We start from the raw sequence: 21,034 nt of genomic DNA, 5'->3' as shown, positions 1-21,034 counted from the left end.
TCAAAAGACCTGGGTTCTAATCCCAGCTTTGCCACTTGTCTGCTGTGTGACCTTGGGCAAGTCACTTCACTTCTCTGTGCCTCAGTTACCTCATCTGTAAAATGGGGATTCAATACCTGTAGCCTCCCTCCCTATTTGACTATGAGCCTTATGTAGGACAGGGACTGTGTCCAACCTGATTACCTTGTATTTATCACAGAGCTTAGAACATAGTAAGTGCTTAACAAATACCATAAAAACACCCCTAAAAACTTAAACCCTGCAGAAGGAAGGAGTTGTTCATTGAACTAACATTGACCAGGACTGGTTTATCAACCCGGAATTCAAGAACTTGGCCGTTTTAATATTAACTGTCTTTGGTGCCTTAGACAAGGTATTTACCTTCTCTCTCACATCCACCAGTTCTGCGAGCGTCATCTCTGAAACAGTGATAATATTAACATTCTCCCTTCACCTGTATGCTGAATTGATATTTGCTGAAGACTTTCAAGAGACAAACGCACTTCATAAACTGAAAAAATATTTAACTTGATATTCTAATTTTTCCATAACACTTAAATTACACAGACTCACTTTTTATATGTTACACAGTATCACAAACTGGTTTTATATTTCAGAGGACTCTAGTTCCTTTTCTGCCCATCAGTTTATAGATTTAAAACAGAAGTTTTTAAAACATAAAACTTTTAGTTTTGTCTTATTTATTGATTTTTAAAGTAAAGTATGGGCTAAAGAGGATTTTACCCATAGTTTTTTCCACCAAACACCTCATGTGGAAAAAAATCTAATTACATTATCTCAATATTATTCAAGCTAATTTAAAATATTGATCTGATCCTACTAATAAAAATGGACTTCTCCTTGCTAATCCTGTTTCTCATATTTTGATTTGCAGGAGTACTAAGACCTAATTTTAAAGGAATAAGACAGTTGAGAACATTTCTCAGAGTCCTTCAGAAGTTTCTGAAGAAAACTTCTAATTGGTAAGTGCTATCTAAAAAAAGACAAGGAAATAAACCTGTGGCATTATCAGTGAAGGAATTACAGTGCAACTGTTGGCCAGTGCATTTACAAATGCCATTAGTTTAACTCACATTTCTGTAAATAGTGGCTTTCCAAATCCAGAGTTATAGATTTACATTTAATAAGATAGAATATCAATCCATCCCGAGACTTTCCCTTCTGTCATTTGAAGCCAAGTTTTGATATTAAAAATTAAGTGATTACTAAAAATACCTTAATGGGAATTGGTTTAAGGAGAAAGCATGAAAGACGATTGGATTTTTGTTGTCCATTTATCTGTGTAGAGAGAGAAAGAGATCTGGAGACTTGACCATGAATCTATCGGCAGTTGAGAGCTAAATTTTAACACACCTTTCGGGGAGGTGGGAGGACAAGACGGTCCAATGCAAAGTTAGAAGGCAATGACTGGCTACTGAAGGGTAGATGACTAGGGTCTAAGCTCCTTGAGGGCAGGAATTATGTCTCCTTACTCTATTGTACTCTCCTAAATCTTTAGCACACTGCTCACACAAGAAGAGCTCAATAAAAGCCACGGATTGAATGAGAAGAAAAAGAACTATGCAGTACTGTTGCAGGGGAAGAGAACAGCTGAATCATTAATCTCAAGATACTGAAGGCAAAACATTTAAAAACATCTATCTGGAGATGCAAATAATGCACTTTGTTGGTCCCCCAATTCCCAAAGTTGGTCTTTGACTCAATTGGATTAAAAACTACCTTTCAGGCATGTACTTGTGGCTCCGTGGAAAGAGCAAAGGACAGAGAGTCAGAGGACCTGGGTTCTAAATCCAGCTCCGTAACTTGTCTGCTGTGTGACCTTGGGCACATTTCTTAACTATTCAGGGCCTCAATTACCTCCTCTGTAAATTGGGGATTAAATCCTACTTCTTCCTACTTAGACCGTGAATTCCATTTGGGACAGGGATAGTGTCCAACCTGATTATCTTGTATCATCCTGGCACTTAGTACAGTCTTTGGCACCTAGTAAGTGCTTAATAAATACCATAATTAATTAATTACTCTTCCAAAGCATTATTTCAACTATACAAATGGCTTCTTATATCTATATTATGAGACTGAGGCTCATGGGATATTTCCAAATGCCCCATGTTTTCATTATTAATAATAACAACAATAACAGTAACAGTTGCATTTGTTAAGCTCTTACTATGTCCCAAGCACTGTGCTGAGCATTGGGGTAGATACAAGATAATTAGGTTGGTTACAGTCTGACCTGCTTGGCTCAGGGAGAACGAGACGAGACGGCAAAGTTCACAGCCCACGAGAGTCTTATGAAATAAGAATCTGAAGTCCCAGTTTTCCAGGACCATACTAGGATTTTTGTTGCCACACTAACTGGTAGCTAAAGGGAAAGAAACTGTCAAAACACTGGTCTCTTCCTGTAGCTCGTCGTGGGCAGGGAATGTGTCTATTTATTGTTATAGTGTACTCTCCCTAGCACTTCGTACAACACTCTGCACGCAGTAAGCTCTCAATAAAGTGACTGACCGATTTCCTCAGTGTAGAAGTTTTATGTTCTCAAAGACAATTGTTAAACTGACCCTCCACCTTGTCTTTTCCAATCTGACTAATCCTTGTTCCTTCAACCCTTCCTCAAAAGGTTGAGAAGCAGCATGTGCTCTGCACACAGTAAGCGCTCAGTAAATACGATTGATGGATTGATTGGAAAGAGCACAGGTCTGGAGGACAGAATATATACCATTTGTCTGTTGTGTGACCTTGGGCAAGTCACTTAACTGAACTGTAAAATGAGCTTTCAATACCTGCTCTCCCTCCTGCTTAGATTGCGAGCCCCCTGAAGGACTGGGCTTCTCTGTCTGACTCAATTTTTATTCATTTATGGTATTTGTTAAGCATTTTACTATGTGCCAGGCACTGTACTAAGCACTGGGGTAGTTACAAGATAATCAGGTTGGTCACAATCCCTGTCCCACATGGGGCTCACAGTCTTAATCCCCACAGTCTTTTAGACTGTGAGCCCACTATTGGGTAGGGACTGTCTCTATATGTTGCCAATTTGTACTTCCCAAGCGCTTAGTACAGTGCTCTGCACATAGCAAGCGCTCAATAAATACGATTGATGATGATGATGATGATGATGATTTGACAGGTGAGGGAACTGACTTGCCTAAGCTCAAACAGCAGAGAAGTGGAGAAGTATTAGAACCCAGGTACTTTGGCTCCCAGGCCTGTGATCTTTCCACTAGGCTATGCTGCTTTCCTTATTGACTTGTATCTACCCCAGAACTTAGAACAGTGCTTGACACCTAGTAAGCTCTTAACAAATATAATAAGAACAGTAATAATAATGATAATTATGACCTAATGGATAGAGCATGGGCCTGGGAGTGATGTGGGTTCTAAACCCAGCTCTTCCACTTGTCTGCTGCATGACCTTGGGCAAGTCAATTCACTTCTCTGGGCCTCACTTACCTCATCTGTAAAATGAGGGTTAAGACTGTGAGTCCCATAGGGACCTGTATATATGTATATACCTGTATATATGTATACATGTTTGTACATATTTATTACTCTACTTATTTATTTATTTTACTTGTACATATCTATTCTATTTATTTTATTTTGTTAGTATGTTTGGTTTGTCTCCCCCTTTTAGACTGTGAGCACACTGTTGGGTAGGGACTGTCTCTATATGTTGCCAATCTGTACTTCCCAAGCGCTTAGTACAGTGCTCTGCACACAGTAAGTGCTCAATAAATACGATTGATGATGGTGCTGATGACAGGGACTGTGTCCTACCTGATTAACTTGTATCTACCCCAGCCTGGAGAGACCAGCTGACCCCAAATCCTTTGCTTCCAGGCAGGAGTAACTGAACCCAAAGGTGTTTGGGAGAGATGCTCAGCTGGGCAAAACCACTCTCAAAGCTGAGAAAGAGCATTTGCCCTGGCCATGGGTCTACATCGCCTTGATGAACTTGGAAAAAACCCGATTCTCCCCTGCAAAGAAGAAGAAGCCTCAAAGCTGCCAGGGCTGAGTTACGTGAATAGAAGAGCCCTTTTCTCTACCACAACATTGGATGCAGCTGTCTCGACAACTGCAGAGATCGAGGTTGTAAAATTTTCATGGGGGCCTGGGGAAGCCCATGCAATTCCATCTTGGTGAAACCCAGAAACGTTATACGGGTTTATCTTCCCAAAAACACTTAAATGTCCTATCCCAGCTCCACTGATGCCTCGAGGGACAGCCGATCTGGATGGGCCCCACACTTAGGCTGTGGAAGAGGAAGCCAGGAGAGTCACTTCATAGTTCCCATACTTCATAGTACCTGGAACCTAGAAAACCCTTGAACAAATACCGTCATCATTATCATCATCATCAGTAATATTAATAAAGGCAGTGCCCTTGCTTTGGGATCTTCAGAATGGCTCCAGCACAGAGGGTTAGCTTTCAAGACAGTGTGTGTTATATGTATTCCTTCTTGGCAGCTTCCTAGCAAGCTGCTTCTGTTTCCTGCCATGGCTGTCAAAGCCCCACTGCAATAGAGTCTGGCCCTACTCCACTTCTTTCTATCTCTAGAGAACAAGCTTTGAATATAATGCCGACATAAACTTGCAAAACAAAGCAGCTTCAACTCACAGTCCAGAAATAAGATTCTGGAATAGGCGGTTTAGCAACAGCTTTGATAATTCACTCAATTACCTTGCTACCTCACCTCGCTACTCAGCATGGCTCAGTGGAAAGAGCACGGGCTTTGGAGTTAGCGGTCATGGGTTTAAATCCCCGCTCTGCCAATTATCAGCTGTGTGACTTTGGGCAAGTCACTTAACTTCTCTGTGCCTCAGTTACCTCATCTGTAAAATGGGGATTGAGACTGTGAGCCCCCCGTGGGACAACCTGATTACTTGTAACATCCCCAGCACTTAGAACAGTGCTTTTTCCCCCTTCTAGACTGTGAGCCCACTGTTGGGTAGGGACGGTCTCTATATGTTGACAACTTATACTTCCCAAGCACTTAGTACAGTGCTCTGCACACAGTAAGCGCTCAACAAATACGATTGATTGCTTTGCACAGAGTAAGTGCTTAATAAATGCCATCATTATTATTATTATTATTACTCTCCTACTACAACTCTGCTCACACGCTTTGTTCCCCTTCATTCATTCATTCAATCATATTTATTGAGCACTTACTGTGTGCAGAGCACTGTACTAAGCACTTGGGAAGTATACATCGACAACAGATAGAGATGGTCCCTACCCAACAACGGGCTCACAGTCTAGAAAATAATGCTGGCATTTGTAAAGCACTTACTACGTGCCAAGCGCTGTTATAAGCACTGGGGTAGATACAAGGTGATCAGGTTGTCCCATGTGGGGCTCATATCTTAATCCCCATTTTACAGATGAGGTAACTGAGGAACAGAGGAGTTGAGTGACTTGCCCAAAATCACCCAGCTGACAAGTGGCGGAGCCGGGATTAGAACCCAAAACCTCTGACTTCCATGACCATGCTTTTTCTACTAAGCCACGCTGCTTCTCTGTCTTTTTCTTATGCCAACCTAGTCACTGTACCTCCATCTCATCTCTCTCACAGCCAAACTCTCGTCCATGTCCTGCCTCTGGCCTGGAATGCCCTCCCTCTTCCTATCTGACAGACAATTATTCTCCCCACCTTCAAAGCCTTATTTATCTCCTCCAAGAGGGCTTCCCTAAGCCTTCATTTCCTTTCCTCTCACTCCCTTCTGGGTCATCCTGACTTGATCCCTTTATTCACACACCCCCACCCAACCCCACGGCAATTATGTTCATATCCATAATTTATTTATTTGTATTAATGTCTGTCTCCCCTATTAGATTGTGGGCTCACCTTGGGCAGGGAATGTGTCAGTGACATTGTTGTGTTGTATCCATTCAGTTGTATTTGTTGAGCACTTACTGTGTACTCTCCCAAGTACTTAGTACAGTGCTCTGCATACAAGTGCTCAATAGATCTGATCGATTAATTGATTGGAGAGTTGTCACTTAAATATGGGCCCTTGTGCAGTGTATTTGACTGTGGCCCATATACAAATGGGGATTAAGAGGGTGGGCCCTATGTGAGACAGGGACGGTGTCCAGCCTGATTAATTTGTATCTACCCCAGCTCTTGGAACAGTGTTTGACACACAGTAAGTGCTTAACAAGTACCATAATTATTATTATTACAAAAAGTAATAAGATCTTATATATAAGATCTTATATTTTAATGAGGGGGCTAATATAAATTTATTTTATTTTAATGTCTGTCTCCCCCTGGACACTGGAAGCTCCTTGAGGGCAGGGATCACAGCTACCAATTCTATTATATTGTACTTTCCCAAGTGCTTACTACAGTGCTGTGCACACAAGTACGCACTCAATTAATATATCATTAAGTCATATTTATTGAACACGTACTGTGTGCAGAGCGCTGTTCTTGGGAGGATGCAATGAAATAGTAGTCGCATTCCCTGCCCACAAGGAGCTCATGGTCTGATCAACTGATTGAACTAGAACCCACAACATGAATTTAAATTACTAAATGCTATGGTGGACCATGTGACCAGGGATTAGCCAGGGAAGACCTTGTGTAAGTACTGGGTTTTGAAGGAAACCTCTAGACTATGAGCTCACTGTGGCCAGGGAATGTGTTAGTTTGTTGTGGTATCACACTCTCCCAAGCACCTAGTACAGTGCTTTGCACACGGTAAGTGTTCAATAAATGCGATCGAATGAACGAACAGGAAGGAATGTGGTTTAAGTGGAGCAGAGTTGGTGGGCAAGTGGCGAGGGACTGAGACAGGTTAGCTTGGGCAGAGCCAAGACCATGAGCAGGATACTAAATGAGCGAGGTGAGGGGAAGCCACTATAGAAGAGGAGAAATCTATAACAGCGGAGTAGCAGGTTCAAACCAAAGAGGAAGAGAAAGCCACCCTGAAGGAAACAGCTGCAAGAGGAAGAATAAAATACCCACTTGGGAAACTTGGAGAGAGGAACACAGGCAGAGACAAGACCTCACCTCTCTTCTTTCTTTCTACAGCTCAGCCCGCACCCTCCGCTTCTCTGCCACTAACCTCCTCAATGTACCTCGTTCTCGCCTGTCCCGCCGTCGACCCCCGGCCCACATCCTCCCCCTGGCCTGGAGTGCTCTCCCTCCACACATCTGCCAAGCTAGCTCTCTTCCTCCCTTCAAAGCCCTACTGAGAGCTCGCCTCCTCCAGAAGGCCTTCCCAGACTGAGCCCCCTTTTTCCTCTCCTCCTCCCCATCCCCCCCGCCCCACCTCCTTCCCCTCCCCATAGCACTTTATATATATATATATTTATTACTCTATTTAATTTACTTGTACATACTTACTATTCTATTTATTTTGTTAATGATGTGCATCTAGCTTTATTTCCATTTGTTCTGATGACTTGACACCTGTCCACATGTTTTGTTTTGTTCTCTGTCTCCCCCTTCTAGACTGTGAGCCCTTTGTTGGGTCGGGACCGTCTCTATATGTTGCCGACTTGTACTTCCCAAGTGCTTAGTACAGTGCTCTGCACACAGTAAGCGCTCAATAAATATAATTGAATGAATGAATGAATTGTGGACAAGGGTGTCCTTGTCTGCCCTCATGCCTGATTAGTGCTTTCCAGGATGACTTAACCAGAGCAACCGGGCTCAGCAAAGTTATTCAACTCGGCCCGAGAGGGCAAATTCAACACTGCATTTTGTCTGAACTCTGGGAAAACGCCCAACATAGGAATAGCAGTGGTAGATGCCTGCTCTCATCAGGTGCCCTGAATTCATCTGGAAACTATCTCTGAAGCTGTCAGATGACAACTAACCAAGTTGTTGTTATTTTTATTTTAGTTATATGATGAAAGCACATCAAAAAGCAGGGAGAGGGAAGAAATCTGGATTTCTAAAATCTGAGGCTGAAGATGGCATTTGGACAAGACAAGAGGAGGAGGCGATGAGTAATGAAACCAGGGAAACCCAATCTATTTGGAAACTTTCATTCATTCGATTGTATTTATTGAGAGGTTACTGTGTGCAGAGCACTGTACTAAGCACTTGGGAGAGTACAATATACAATGAACAGACAAATTTATCTGACCACAACGAGCAAGAATGTCCATATTGCTGGGGTAAGAAGTAATCTCAGACGAGGGTTCAGACTCTTGCCAGAAAAAGAGGGAAAACACAGATTTTGAGACACAGCATGGGCTAGTGGAAAGTGGGCAGGCCTGGGAGTAAGAGGACCTGGGTTCTAATCCCTGCTCCATCACTTTCCTGGGTGACCTTGGGCAAGTCACATAACTTCTCTGTGCCTCAGTTCCCTCTTCGCAAAATGGGATTCGATGCCCATTTTCCCTCCCATTTGGACTGTGGGACCTGACTATCTCCTAACCAAACTAATGCTTAGAACACTGTTTGACACACAGTAAGTGATTAACAAATACCATAATTATTCTAGAGAGGAGGATGTGGGAAGATGTAGAAGCCTAAGGGCAAGTAAACCACAGGTGACACAGAGGATAAGGGAGAAGGAATATTGGATGCCTTTAATATGTTTCTCCTCCTCTAGATTGTAAGCTTCTTGGGGGCAGGGAAAATATCTATCAACTCTGTTGTGCTGTGCTCTCCCAAATGCTTGGCCCACAATAATCAATTCCATTGATTGATAAAAGAAAAATAACCAGTGTACATGGAGATGGCGGGGGGAGAGGGGGTGTTCAGAGTGGGGAATCAGCAAGTTATCCCATTCTGAGGAGTAAATAGAACAGGGTGGCCTGAATCCAGAAAGGTCAGTCAGAACCCAGAGCCAAACAGCTAAAAAGAACCTTGAAAATTCACCCTGTTTCCATCCCCCTGATTGAAGGAAAACTTCTCTATCTTTTTCTTTAAAATCTCTGGAGAAGGAGACTCCATAAACTCCCTCATCCTGATGATTTTTTTCTACATAAATCTTTTGGTATCCATTAAATTATTATTTTGATATTTTTTGAATGCTTATTATGTGATGGGCACTGTTCTAAGCGCAAGAGTAGTAGAAGTTAATCAAGCTGATGCCCCCAAATACTCAAATTAGAGAGAGCTGAATTCTCCCTAGCTGCTTTACTGCCTTCTGTGATGTTTATGCACATAGTAAGCACTTAATAAATGCCATTATTATTATTATTATTCCTCCCCTTTAGCACCCCTTTGCCTGGTCTCTTGACCTGGGAGAAATTTTCCTGTAGGAGTCAGCAAGTCTACACCGATGTTCACTGCACAGCAACTGATCGTCTCTGATGCCTTTCAATTCCCACTGAGCTCCCTTTGGCTGGGCTCGTGCTATTGATATGGATTGGAAAATAATGCTAATATGCCACGAGCATTAGCATCCTTGAATTTGAAGGACACCACCACATTGCACCTTCATCCTGCATAATTACAGAAAAGCCCAGAGCTTTCACTATGAAGATTTCTAGAAGAGAGAGCAGATGCTTCCTAACCAGGTAAGCTGAACGGGTGACATCGTTTCATCCATCAAGCAGAACTGATCAATCAATCAATAGTATTTATCGAGCACTTACTACCTGCAGAACACTATACTAAGCACTTCAGAGAGTACAGTACAGCAGAATTAGCAGAAACATTCCATGCCCACAACAAACTTACAGTCTAGAAGGGGAGAGGTCACCTGGAGCTGAATGTGGTCTTACATTAGCACACAGAGAGCTAGAATTATGCTCGTGTTATCTGTCTTTTAGATATTCCCATTAGATGCTCTGATTTACTCCCTCCATCTCAGCCCCACAATGTTTATGTATGTATCTATTATTCATATTAATGTCTGTCTCCCCCTCTAGAGTGTAAGTTCATTGTGGGCAGGGAATGTATCTGTTCTATTGTTATATTATACTCTCCCAAGTACTTAGTATAGTGCTCCTCATACAGTAAATGCCAAATAAAGATTGATTGCTTATCATGAACTTTCCACATCTTCCTTCCCCATCATAGAAACACTTGTCCTATTTCAAAGTCCCCAACATGATACTTCTTACTTTCTTTTGTTCTCTCTAGCAGCATTCTCGCCCGCTCAAAAAACATCCTGATTTGCCTCTCGTAGAGTTTGCTGAGGTTTCTGGTATAGATCTGGGAGGGAATAAAGATGGAAATACCAATTACTCTCATTTATTAATATCTTGCCCACCTCCTCATCACCCTCAAGACTGAGAAGGTGCCTTCTCTGCATTTCCACAGCTTCCTCTCATTCACTGATCCACTGCCCTTCAGTGTGGCAAAAGACTGCAGAGAAGTTTCTAGAATGATGGGCAGAGATAGCTTTAAGCAGCGCAGAGATAGCAATCCTCTGGCAGTGGATTCATAGACTGGGACCCACATCCCTTTTGCTAGCAACCCATACAGCTCAGAAACCAAGACGGCCTTAGATTTGGGATGAATCTGCTACAATCAGATGCTTCCAGAATAATTAATCCTTCCCCACACCTCCATCTCTATAATTCACGCCTGGTAGTGAAAGAGACAGATTTGCCTGCTTCCCAAGATGTTTGTCTAAGATCATTACTTTCTTGTGATTTCGACACTTTCCTCATTACATTATCACTAGCCTGTCTTACATTCTTGGCATTTATACTGCAACTGCAGGAGAATACTTCAGAAATGCTTCCAGATACTGTATTTTTCTAACCGTATCTTTCTTATGGGGGTGACAGGAGTTTAACTCAGCATATTATTCTATCCAAAATGGGTAAAGAAGTGGGGGCTGCAAACTATTCTCAGCTGCTCGGAATAGGAAAGGGGTGGAGGGGAGAGAGAAGTCAGAAATTTGAAGCAAATGGCAAGGGAAGAAATCCAAAGAAGCCATAAGAGGGAAAAGTTGGGAAATGGAGGAAACTAGAAAGACTCTGCCTCCGTGCCCGCCATAACTAAAAGAGGGCTATATTTCCGAAGAGAATCGGGCAGAATATTCAACACCCATTGTCTCTGGTCAACTCTGAATGGATGCATTCTTACCCAAATACATTTTCAATCACAGTCTGCTAGATTGTAAACGCTTTGAGGGCAAGAATTATATCTACTAATTTGGTGGTACTTTCCCAAGCTCTTATTATTCATTCACTCATTCATTCATTCAATTGTATTTACTGAGCTCATACTGTGTGCGCAGTGCACTTTCCTGAGGGCATGGAAGAGTACAATATAACAATGAGTGGATGCATTCCCTGCCCACAAAGATCTTACAATTTAGCGGTGGAGATGGACATTAATGTAACTAAATTTTTCATATCTGACAGACCACCACTTGTCCCACCTTCAAAGATCTATTAATAAAATCATATCTCCTCCAAGAAGCCTTCCCCGACTAACCTGCCTTTCCCCACCCTATTTGCCCTCCTTTCTGTGTCTTTTAAACATCTTAAGCGCTTCCATACTCACGCCCACAGCGAGTACATATCCTTATGCTCTGCCACTTCCCTATCTGTAATTTATTTTCATGTCTGTTTCCCCCGTCAGATTGTAAGTTTCTTGAGGGCAGGGATCATGTCCATCAGTCCTCAAGACTGTAAGCTCGTTGTGGGGAGGGTATGTGTCTGTTTATTGTTATATTGTACTCTCCCATGTGTTTAGCATAGTGCTGTGCATACAGTAAGTGATAAATAAATACTATTAACTGACTGTTGAATTGTACTCTCCCAAGTGCTTAGTATGGTGCTCTGCACACAGAAAGCACTTAATAGATGCCATTGATTGATTGATTGCTCAATATACAGCAGCAGCGTGGTGAGTGGATAGAGCATGGGTCCAGGGGTCAGACAGACCTGGTTTCTAATCCCAGCTCTGCCACTTGTCTGTTGTGTGACCTTGGACAAGTCACTACACTTCTCTGTGCCTCAGTTACCCCATCTGTAAAATGGGGATTAAGACTGTGAGCCCCACGTGGAACAACCCGATTATCTTGTATCTACCCCAGTGCTTAGAACAGTGCTTGGCACAGAGTAAGCACTTAACAAATACTATTATTATTATTTTATGGCCACTCTAGGATAAGGTCTTGTTTTCTGATGGCTAAGGCATGCGAAAGAATGTTAATGTAAAAAGGTACTACCTAGAAAAACCCTGTCTGTGTTAATTGGGTTGGATTAGTAGTAGAAGTAGCCACATTTATTGACTCCCAATGCCCAACACATATTGGGGTAAATCTGACTAGAAATTGACTAGGAATTCCAGGGATTGATAATAATAACAATAATAATGATGGCATTTATTAAGTGCTTACTATGTGCAAAGCACTGTTCTAAGCACTGGAGAGGTTACAAGGTGATCAGGTTGTCCCTCGTAGGGCTCACAGTCTTCATCCCCATTTTACAGATGAGGTAACTGAGGCACAGAATAGTGAAGTGACTTGCCCAAAGTCACACAGCTGACAATTGGTGGAGACAGGATTTGAACCCATGACCTCTGACTCCAAAGCCCGGGCTCTTTCCACTGAGCCATGCTGCTTCTCGATTGATGATTGATGATTGTGTGATGCCACTAGGGTGGATGGGATTAGAATGGAATGGTCAATCAATCAATCAATCAGTGGTATTTATTGAACAATTAATGTGTGCCGAGCACTGTATTAAGTGTTTGGGAGAGTATAACACAATAGAGTTGGTAGGCACTTTCCCTGCCCACAAAGCATTTATAGTCTAGAGGTGAAGTGGAGTTTAACATAGACCATTAGGTAAATATCTGCTGTGTTGGATTTTACTGACCTCTAGACTGTAAGCTCCTTCTCTAGACTGGGAACATATTTACCAACTCTGGTTGCATTTTTTTAATATTATTTGTTAAGCACTTATATGTCCAACCTAATTACCTTCAGAAGCAGCGTGGCTCAGTAGGAAAGAGCACGGGCTTTGGAGTCAGAGGTCATGGGTTCAAATCCCGGCTCCACCAATTGTCAGCTGTGTGACTTTGGGCAAGTCACTTAACTTCTCCGGGCCTCAGTTCCCTCATCTGGAAAATGGGGATTAAATCTGTGAGCCCCACGAGGGACAACCTGATCACCTTGTAACCTCCCCAGCGCTTAGAACAGTGCTTTGCACATAGTAAGCGCTTAATAAATGCCATCATTATTATTATTATTGTAGCTACCCCAGAGTTTAGAATGGTGCTTGGCAAATGGTAAGGGCTAAACAAATACCATTATTATTATTATTAGAATGGGAGAACTGAGGGACAGATAAGTGATTTGCCCAAGGTGACACCTTGGTAGAGCCCAGGTCCTCTGATTCCCAGACCCTTGCTCTTTCCACTAGGCCATGCTGCCTCTCTGTATTGTGCTCTCCCAACTGCTTAGTACAGTGCTCTGCATGCAGGAAACACTCAATAAATATCAGTAGACTGAACTCAACACAGCCACACGGTCAGTGTTGCCGTCTCGCCTCCGGAGTGCACGGGAAATATTCTGTCACCTGTGTACCTTTGGCAAGTCTTGAAACAGGGCCGGGTTGGTATTCTTCAGCCAAGTCATAAGAGGGACAAAGAGCAACAGATCCTGGTGGTGGTCCCCATGGGTAGGGATGATCAGCTTCCTCTCTGGTTGTGTTACCCTGGAGACGTGACCCGTCCCCTAAAATGACAGCAAGGCACTCCAATTTTATCTAGTCCAAGCAAGGCACTCCAATTTTATCTAGTCCGTGGCCCTTGCTTCATTTCTCTCAGAGCTCCAAGTCTCCAAACTTCCAGTGTGCTTCTGACACAACTCATTTGTGGGAATAAAGAGGGAAAACACCGACCTTCCTGAAAATCGTGGTGTGGCTGGCTGAGGTGGGGGAAGGGAGGTTCTTCTTTCCAGTGGAAACAGGATGTAGGGTAACCCGAAGAGCCATGGAATATTACAGCTGAGGGCCTGGTCAGATGACTCCCTGGGGGGTTGTGTGTGTTATTTGTGTGTGTGTGTTTATGTGCGTGTGCGCATCTTTCATTAGAAACCGCAAGGTCTCTGCAAACGTGGATCTCGATTAGGGAGGGTGACTCAGAGGAGCAGTATCCAAAAATCTGCAAGCCACAACTGTCAAGATGTCCAAACGCAAGTTAAAAATAAAAGAGGGGAGGAGGACCAGGTGAGGGAGTGGGTGGAAATATGCTGGAAGTCAAGCTTCTTTTATAGGCAGGAGACACTGGGCAACTTGGGAATCAAATTATTTAAATTGAGATTATCACTGCTCTGGCGGGGAAGCAGCCTTGTTCTATTAAAGGAAGGACTTCGAAAGTCAACATGGACTTTTTTTTATGGTATCTGCTAAGCACTTACTATGTGCCAGGCACCATTCTAAGTGCTGGGTTAAATACAAGGTTGGACACAGTCCATGTCCCACATAGATTCACAGTCTTAATCCCCATTTTACAGATGAGGGAACTGAGGAACAGAGAAGTGAAATGACTTGCCCAAGGTTGGACACAGTCCATGTCCCACATAGACTCGCAGTCTTAATCCCCATTTTCCAGATGAGGGAACTGAGAAACAGAGAAGTGAAAAGACTTGCCCAAGGTCACACAGCAGGCAAATGGCAGAACCGGGATTAGAACCCAGGTCCATTAGTGGTTCAGTGGTAGAAATCTCGCCTGCCACGTGGGAGGCCCAGGTTCAATTCCCAGCCATTGCAGTTGTCTTTGAGAAAAGCAGCATGGCATCGTGGATAGAGCACAGGTTTGACAGTCAGAAGGTCATGGGTTCTAATCCCAGCTCTGCCACTGGTCTGCTGTGTGAAATTGAGCAATTCACTTCCCTGTGCCTCAGTTACCTCATCTGTAAAATGGGGATTGAGATTGCGAGCCCCATGTGGAAGGGGGACTGTGTTCAACCTGAAGAGAAGCAGCGAGGCTCAATGGAAAGAGCCCAGGCTTGGGAGTCATAGGTCAGGGGCTTAAATCCCAGCTCCACCGCTTGTCAGCTGTGTGACTTTGGGCAAGTCACTTCATTTCTCTGGGCCTCAGTTCCCTCATCTGTAAAACAGGGGTTAAGTCTGTAAGCCCCCCGTGGGACAACCTGATCACCTTGTAACCTCCCCAGCACTTAGAACAGTGCTTTGCACAGAGTAAGTGCTTAATAAATGCCATTATTATTATTATTATTACTATTATTATTCTTAGGAGTCAGAGGTCATGGGTTCGAATCCCGGCTCCACCACTTGTCAGCTGTGTGACTTTGGGCAAGTCACTTCACTTCTCTGTGCCTCAGTTCCCTCATCTGCAAAATGGGGATGAAGACTGTGAGCCCCACGTGGAACAACCTTGATTACCTTGTATCCCCCCTGGCATTTAGAACAGTGCTTGGCACATAGTAAGCGCTTAACAAATACCAACATTATTATTACTTGCTTGTATCCACTCCAGTGCTTAGTACAGTGCCTGGCACGTTGTAGGTGCTTAACAAATAACATAATCATAATTATTATTATTAACATTCTGACTCCTAGGCCTGGGCTCTATTCATTAGGCCACAGTCTTCAGTGGGGGAAGAGAAAATACAAGTTGGATTGTGGGGACCAGTTCAAGACCTCCTACTGTTCTAGAAGGAACCACAAAGAAAGCCCAAGGTGAAATATCTCCAGAACGCAAGGAGGTAAACACCCAGAAATTTTCTTCTAAAAACAAGATGGTGGTTATTTCCCACGAACCTCACCAATCCCTCACAATGGGAGTCTATGCAGAATCCCAAATAGATTAAAAATGAAGTTCCCTCTGTGAATGAATCCATTTGTCTCAAATATATAGCACTCTGTTGGACAAGCCTGTCTATTTTACCAGCATGGAGAAACAGCGTGGCCTAGTCAAAACAGCATGGGCCTCGGAGTCAGATGACTTGGGTTCTAATCCTGGCTCTGTCAATAGCTTGCTGCGTGGTCCTGGGCAAGTCACTTAACTTCTCTGTGCCTCAGTTACCTCATCTGTAAAATGGGGATTAAATCTTCCCCCCTCCAATTTAGACTGTGAGCCTCATGTGGGACAGGGACTGTGTCTGAGCTGATAAAATTGTATCTACGCCAGTACTTAGTACAGTGCTTGGCACATAGTAAGCGCTTAACAGACACCATTAAAAACAAAAACAAAATCAAAGAAGACGTCATCATGGGCACTGTTTATTCTCTGACCTCCCTTTAAAATTACATATATTTTTAAACTAATCCTCAAGGGCAGGGGTCTCGTCCTTTTCCTCCATTTTACTCTCCCAAGTCCTAGTACAGTGCCTGGCATTCAGTAGGAGATCAGTAAATACCGGAGATTAATTTATTCATTCAATAGTATTTATTGAGCACTTACTGTGTGCAAAGCACTGTACTAAGCGCTTGGGAAGTACAAGTCAGCAACATAGGAGGAGGAGGAGTAATAGTAGTAGTAATAGCAATAGTATTTATTAAACAACTACTGTGTGTAGAGCTCGTGGCTCAGTGGAAAGAGAACAGGCTTTGGAGTCAGAGTTCATGGGTTCAAATCCGGGCTCCGCCAATTGTCAGCTGTGTAACTTTGGGCAAGTCACTTAACTTCTCTGGGCCTCAGTTACCTCATCTGGAAGATGGGGATTAAGATTGTAAGCCCCCCGTGGGACAACCTGATCACCTTGTAACCTCGCCAGCGCTTAAAACAGTGCTTTGCACATAGTAAGTGCTTAATAAATGGCATTATCATTATTATTATTATTATTACTGGGGGAAAAAATACACAAGTGAGAGTTAGACATGATCCCTGGTCCTCCAGGGACTCACAATCTTAGAATAAAATATAAGGATGGTAAGGCTGAGATGGTTAAAAAAAAGAGGAAATCTGCATGTGGGTCATATTTCCTTTAACTCCTCAAATGTTCTCTTTTCCGGCCTTAAAGGCCATAGGTAGAAAAACAAATTTAGAGGTTGATTGATTGATTGATGCATGAGAGACTGACTTGCTTGTGGAAGGAGATAACAGAACACCTCTTGTGATGGAGGAAATGCAGCCTAGGGGAAAGAAGACAGGACTAGAAGTCAGGAGACATGGATTCTAATCCCGGCTCCGCCACTCGCCTACTGTATTACCTTGGACAAATCAGCTACATTTTCTGTCTCAGTTTCCTGATCTTTTCATGGGGATTAAATACCCGCTCTCCCTTCCCTTTAGTTTGTGAATTTCCACGTCCAACGGGGACTGCCTGCTCTAATTGAGTTGTGTCAATCCCAGCTCTCAGTGCAGTTCTTGGCCCATAGTAAGTCTTCAACAAATACCAAAATTATTATTATTACCGGGGGGCTAGTCCAAAGTAGGTGGCCTGCTCTTAAAAAAGAAAGTCTGCCAAAAGAGGCTGTGTGCATGGATGGTATTACCTCATTTTTCGGTCAAGAAACAATTTAAAGAACCCACAGAAAGTTCTCTCAACAGGACTGCTGGGCTAATCTACCTGCTGTTCGAAAATGTTGACAACGTGGCTGACAAAGCTGATTTCGAAGTTTTGTCGGAGAGTTTCAAACTTGATTAGTTGTTCTGCTACGGCCTGCAGCTTCCTGTAAGCTGAAAAACAAGGAGAAATAAATCACGCTTGGTCCCACCTCTTTTTCAGTGTGGGACCCAAAGCAATAATATGTTTCCATTTATATCTCAAGGCCCCACCTAAATTAACTCACATTTGTGCATTAAACACAATGAATTATGTTATAATAAAGGAAGCAAAGCGTGCCCACACCCAAATTTATACAAAGGCTGGACAGAAAAGGAAAATGATTTTTGATGTTTTCAAACAAGCTGGATTTTCTCTATTTTTGACCTTGATTTTCCTGCTCCTAAATAATTGACCAGAACAAACAAAAGACTCTCCATGATCGTGAGCTTTCATGTTGTATATCAATGCACAAGACGTTCCCTTAAGAATGATCCACACATATCCAATCTTACCCACAATGTTACATTATCAACACGCAACATTCACTTAAGCCACATATAAAATTCAAACTTGGGACTCTAAGTACCTTATCCAGATTAAAACAGACCTTAAAATCAGGACCTGGGATATTTCCAAAATAGGCTGTGTATTTGTAGTTAAAGTAATTTTTGATTTAACTGAAACTGGTTTTCTTATTACTTATGCTAACTTCCGCTTGGAGAATCAATTGATCAGGTTATCAGGCATATGTATTGAGAGCTTATTGTGTACAGAACATTGTACTAAGTGCTCGGGAGAGTACAATGTAGCAGAATTGGTAGAGACATTCCCTGACCACGACTAGTTTCCATTCTACAATCTTGAAGAGTTCGTTAATGTGTCCACTAGTCAGTTACTGTTTCTTCCTCTTATTTCAACATTTTTAACCCTCCTCAGGTAACCCACAGGGAGGGCCCAGAACACTGCCTTTCTGGAACTTCAAAGTCCATGTTAGACCTTGCCCTGGTTTTATTCATTGTAAAGAACACATCCATAATTCTCTCTTTACTGAGAAGCAGCGTGGCCTAGTGGAAAGATCATGGGCCTGGGAGTGAGATGACCTGAGTTCTAATCCCGGCTCTGCTACTTATATAATGATGGCATTTATTAAGTGCTTACTATGTGCAAGCTCTGTTCTAAGCACTGGGGAGGTTACAAGTGATCAGGTTGTCCCACGGGGGGCTCACAGTCTTAATCCCCATTTTCCAGATGAGGTAACTGAGGCACAGATAAGTTAAGTGACTTGCCCAAAGTCACACAGCTGACAAGTGGTGGAGCCGGGATTTGAACCCATGACCTCTGACTCCAAAGCCCGTGCCCTTTCCACTGAGTCATGCTGCTCCTCCGTATGCCAATTAACTTCTCTATGCTTCATTTCACTCATTTGCAAAACGGGGATTCTTCCTCCTGTTTAGATTGTGAACCCCATATGAACTTCATGTGATGATCTTGTTTCTACCCCAGTGCTTAGTACAGCGTTTGGCACACAGTAAATGCTTAATGTAGGCCACAATTATTACTATTACTATTATTATTAATGCTCTTTTAGACCTGGAGAGAAAACAGAAGGGACGGAGTGATTTAGTTTCCAATCCCAATATAACAACTGACCTGCCAAATGCTTAATTCATTCATTCAATCAGATTTATTGAGCACTTACTGTGTGCAGAGCACTGTACTAAGCACTTGAGAAGTACAAGTTGGCAACATAGAGAGACGGTCCCTACCCAACAACAGGCTCACATTCATTCATTCATTCAATCGTATTTATTGAGTGCTTACTGTTTGCAGAGCGCTGTACTAAGCGCTTGGGAAGTACAAGTCGGCAACATATAGAGACAGTCCCTACCCAACAGTGGGCTCCCAGTCTAGAAGCAGGAGACAGAGAACAAAACCAAACATATTAACAAAATAAAATAGAACAGATATGTACAAGCAAAATAGAGTAATAAATATGTACAAACATATATACATATATACAGGTGCTGTGGGGAAGGGCAGGAGGTAAGATGGGGGGATGGAGATGGGGACGAGGGGGAGAGGAAGGAGGGGGCTCAGTCTGGGAAGGCCTCCTGGAGGAGGTGAGCTCTCAGTACTACAACTCAGCCGGCAAACTTTGTTCCTCTAGTGACATCCTACGCACTGTATCCCAATCTTCTCTATCTTACCACCAACCTCTCACTCACATCCTGCCTCTGCCTCCTGGAATGCCCTCCCTCTTCAAACCCGACAGACACTAACTCTCCCCACCTTCAAGCCTTACATCACATCTCCTCCAACAGTTCTCCCCGCAACTAAACCATCATTTCCTCTTCCCCCACAACCTCCTGCATCACTTTTGTACTTGGATTTGCTCTCTTTATTCACCCCTCTCTCAGCCCCACAGTGTTTACGTATGTATTCATAATTTATTTATACTAGTGTCTTTTTCCCCTTCTAGACTGTGAGCTCACAGTGGGCAGGGAACATGTCTACCAGCTCTGTTATATTGTATTCCCCCAAGCACTTACTGCAGTGCTCTGCAAGCAGGAAGCACTCAATAAATACCACTGATTGACTGGTTGACCTCTCCATCCCCCTCATCTTACCTCCTTCCCTTCCCCACAGCACCTGTATAGATGTATATATGTTTGTACATATTTATTACTCTATTTATTTATTTATTTTACTTGTACGTATCTATTCTATTTATTTTATTTTGTTAGTATGTTAGGTTTTGTTCTCTGTCTCCCCCTTTTAGACTGTGAGCCCACTGTTGGGTAGGGACTGTCTCTATATGTTGCCAAGTTGTACTTCCCAAGCGCTTAGTACAGTGCTCTGCACACAGTAAGTGCTCAATAAATACGATTAATTGATTGATTGATTGGTTGACTGACCACAATAATTATTATTATGCAATGGGTTTACTGTGAATTGTCAGGTGAGAGGTACTTATATGGTTTAAAACACAAGTCAGTGTATCAGTGGCATTTATTGAGTGCTTACTCTACACTGTAGTAAGTGCTTGGGAGAGTACAATCTAGCAATATAACAGGCACACTCTCTGCCTACAATGAGCTTACAGTCTTACACCAACATTTGCCTTGCCCTGACTTGCTCCTTTTGCTCTACCCCCCTCCCAGCCCCATAGCACTTACGTACATAACCATCATTTTATTTATTTGTATTAATGTCTGTCTCCCCCACTCTAGACTGTAAGCTCGTGGTGGGCAGGGAGTGTGCCTGTTGAATGTTGCATTGCACTCTCTCAAGCGCACGCTTAGTACAGTGCTCTGCACACAGTAAGTGCTCAATAATTATTATTATGCAATGGGTTTACTGTGAATTGTCAGGTGAGAAGTACTTATATGGTTTAAAACACAAGTCAGTGTGTCGGTGGCCTTTATTGAGTGCTTAATCTACACTGTACTAAGTGCTTGGGAGAGTACAATCTAGCAATATAACAGGCACATTCTCTGCCCACAGTGAGCTTACAGTCTTACACCAATATTTGCATCGCCCTACCTTGCTCCTTTTGCTCTCCCCCCTCTCCCAGCCCCATAGCACTTACGTACATATCCGTCATTTTATTTATT

General features: G+C 42.9%; 1 protein-coding gene across 1 annotated transcript in view; it reads right to left on the bottom strand.

Moving 5' to 3' along the window:
* Positions 1-21,034, bottom strand: part of LOC119930037 (exocyst complex component 1-like) — an 88,644-nt gene that overhangs the window by 36,712 nt on the left and 30,898 nt on the right. Inside the window, exons 7-9 of the mRNA XM_038748461.1 lie at positions 17,442-17,551; positions 13,491-13,640; positions 10,063-10,153 (exon numbers count right to left, since the gene is read on the bottom strand). Coding sequence (XP_038604389.1) covers positions 10,063-10,153; positions 13,491-13,640; positions 17,442-17,551 — 351 coding nt within the window. The remainder of the gene's footprint in view (positions 1-10,062; positions 10,154-13,490; positions 13,641-17,441; positions 17,552-21,034) is intronic.

The sequence above is a fragment of the Tachyglossus aculeatus genome, chromosome 6 (assembly GCF_015852505.1).
Source record: "Tachyglossus aculeatus isolate mTacAcu1 chromosome 6, mTacAcu1.pri, whole genome shotgun sequence".
In the NCBI taxonomy this organism is placed as follows: Eukaryota; Metazoa; Chordata; class Mammalia; order Monotremata; family Tachyglossidae; genus Tachyglossus; species Tachyglossus aculeatus.
This window is presented reverse-complemented; position numbering and strand designations above follow the sequence as displayed.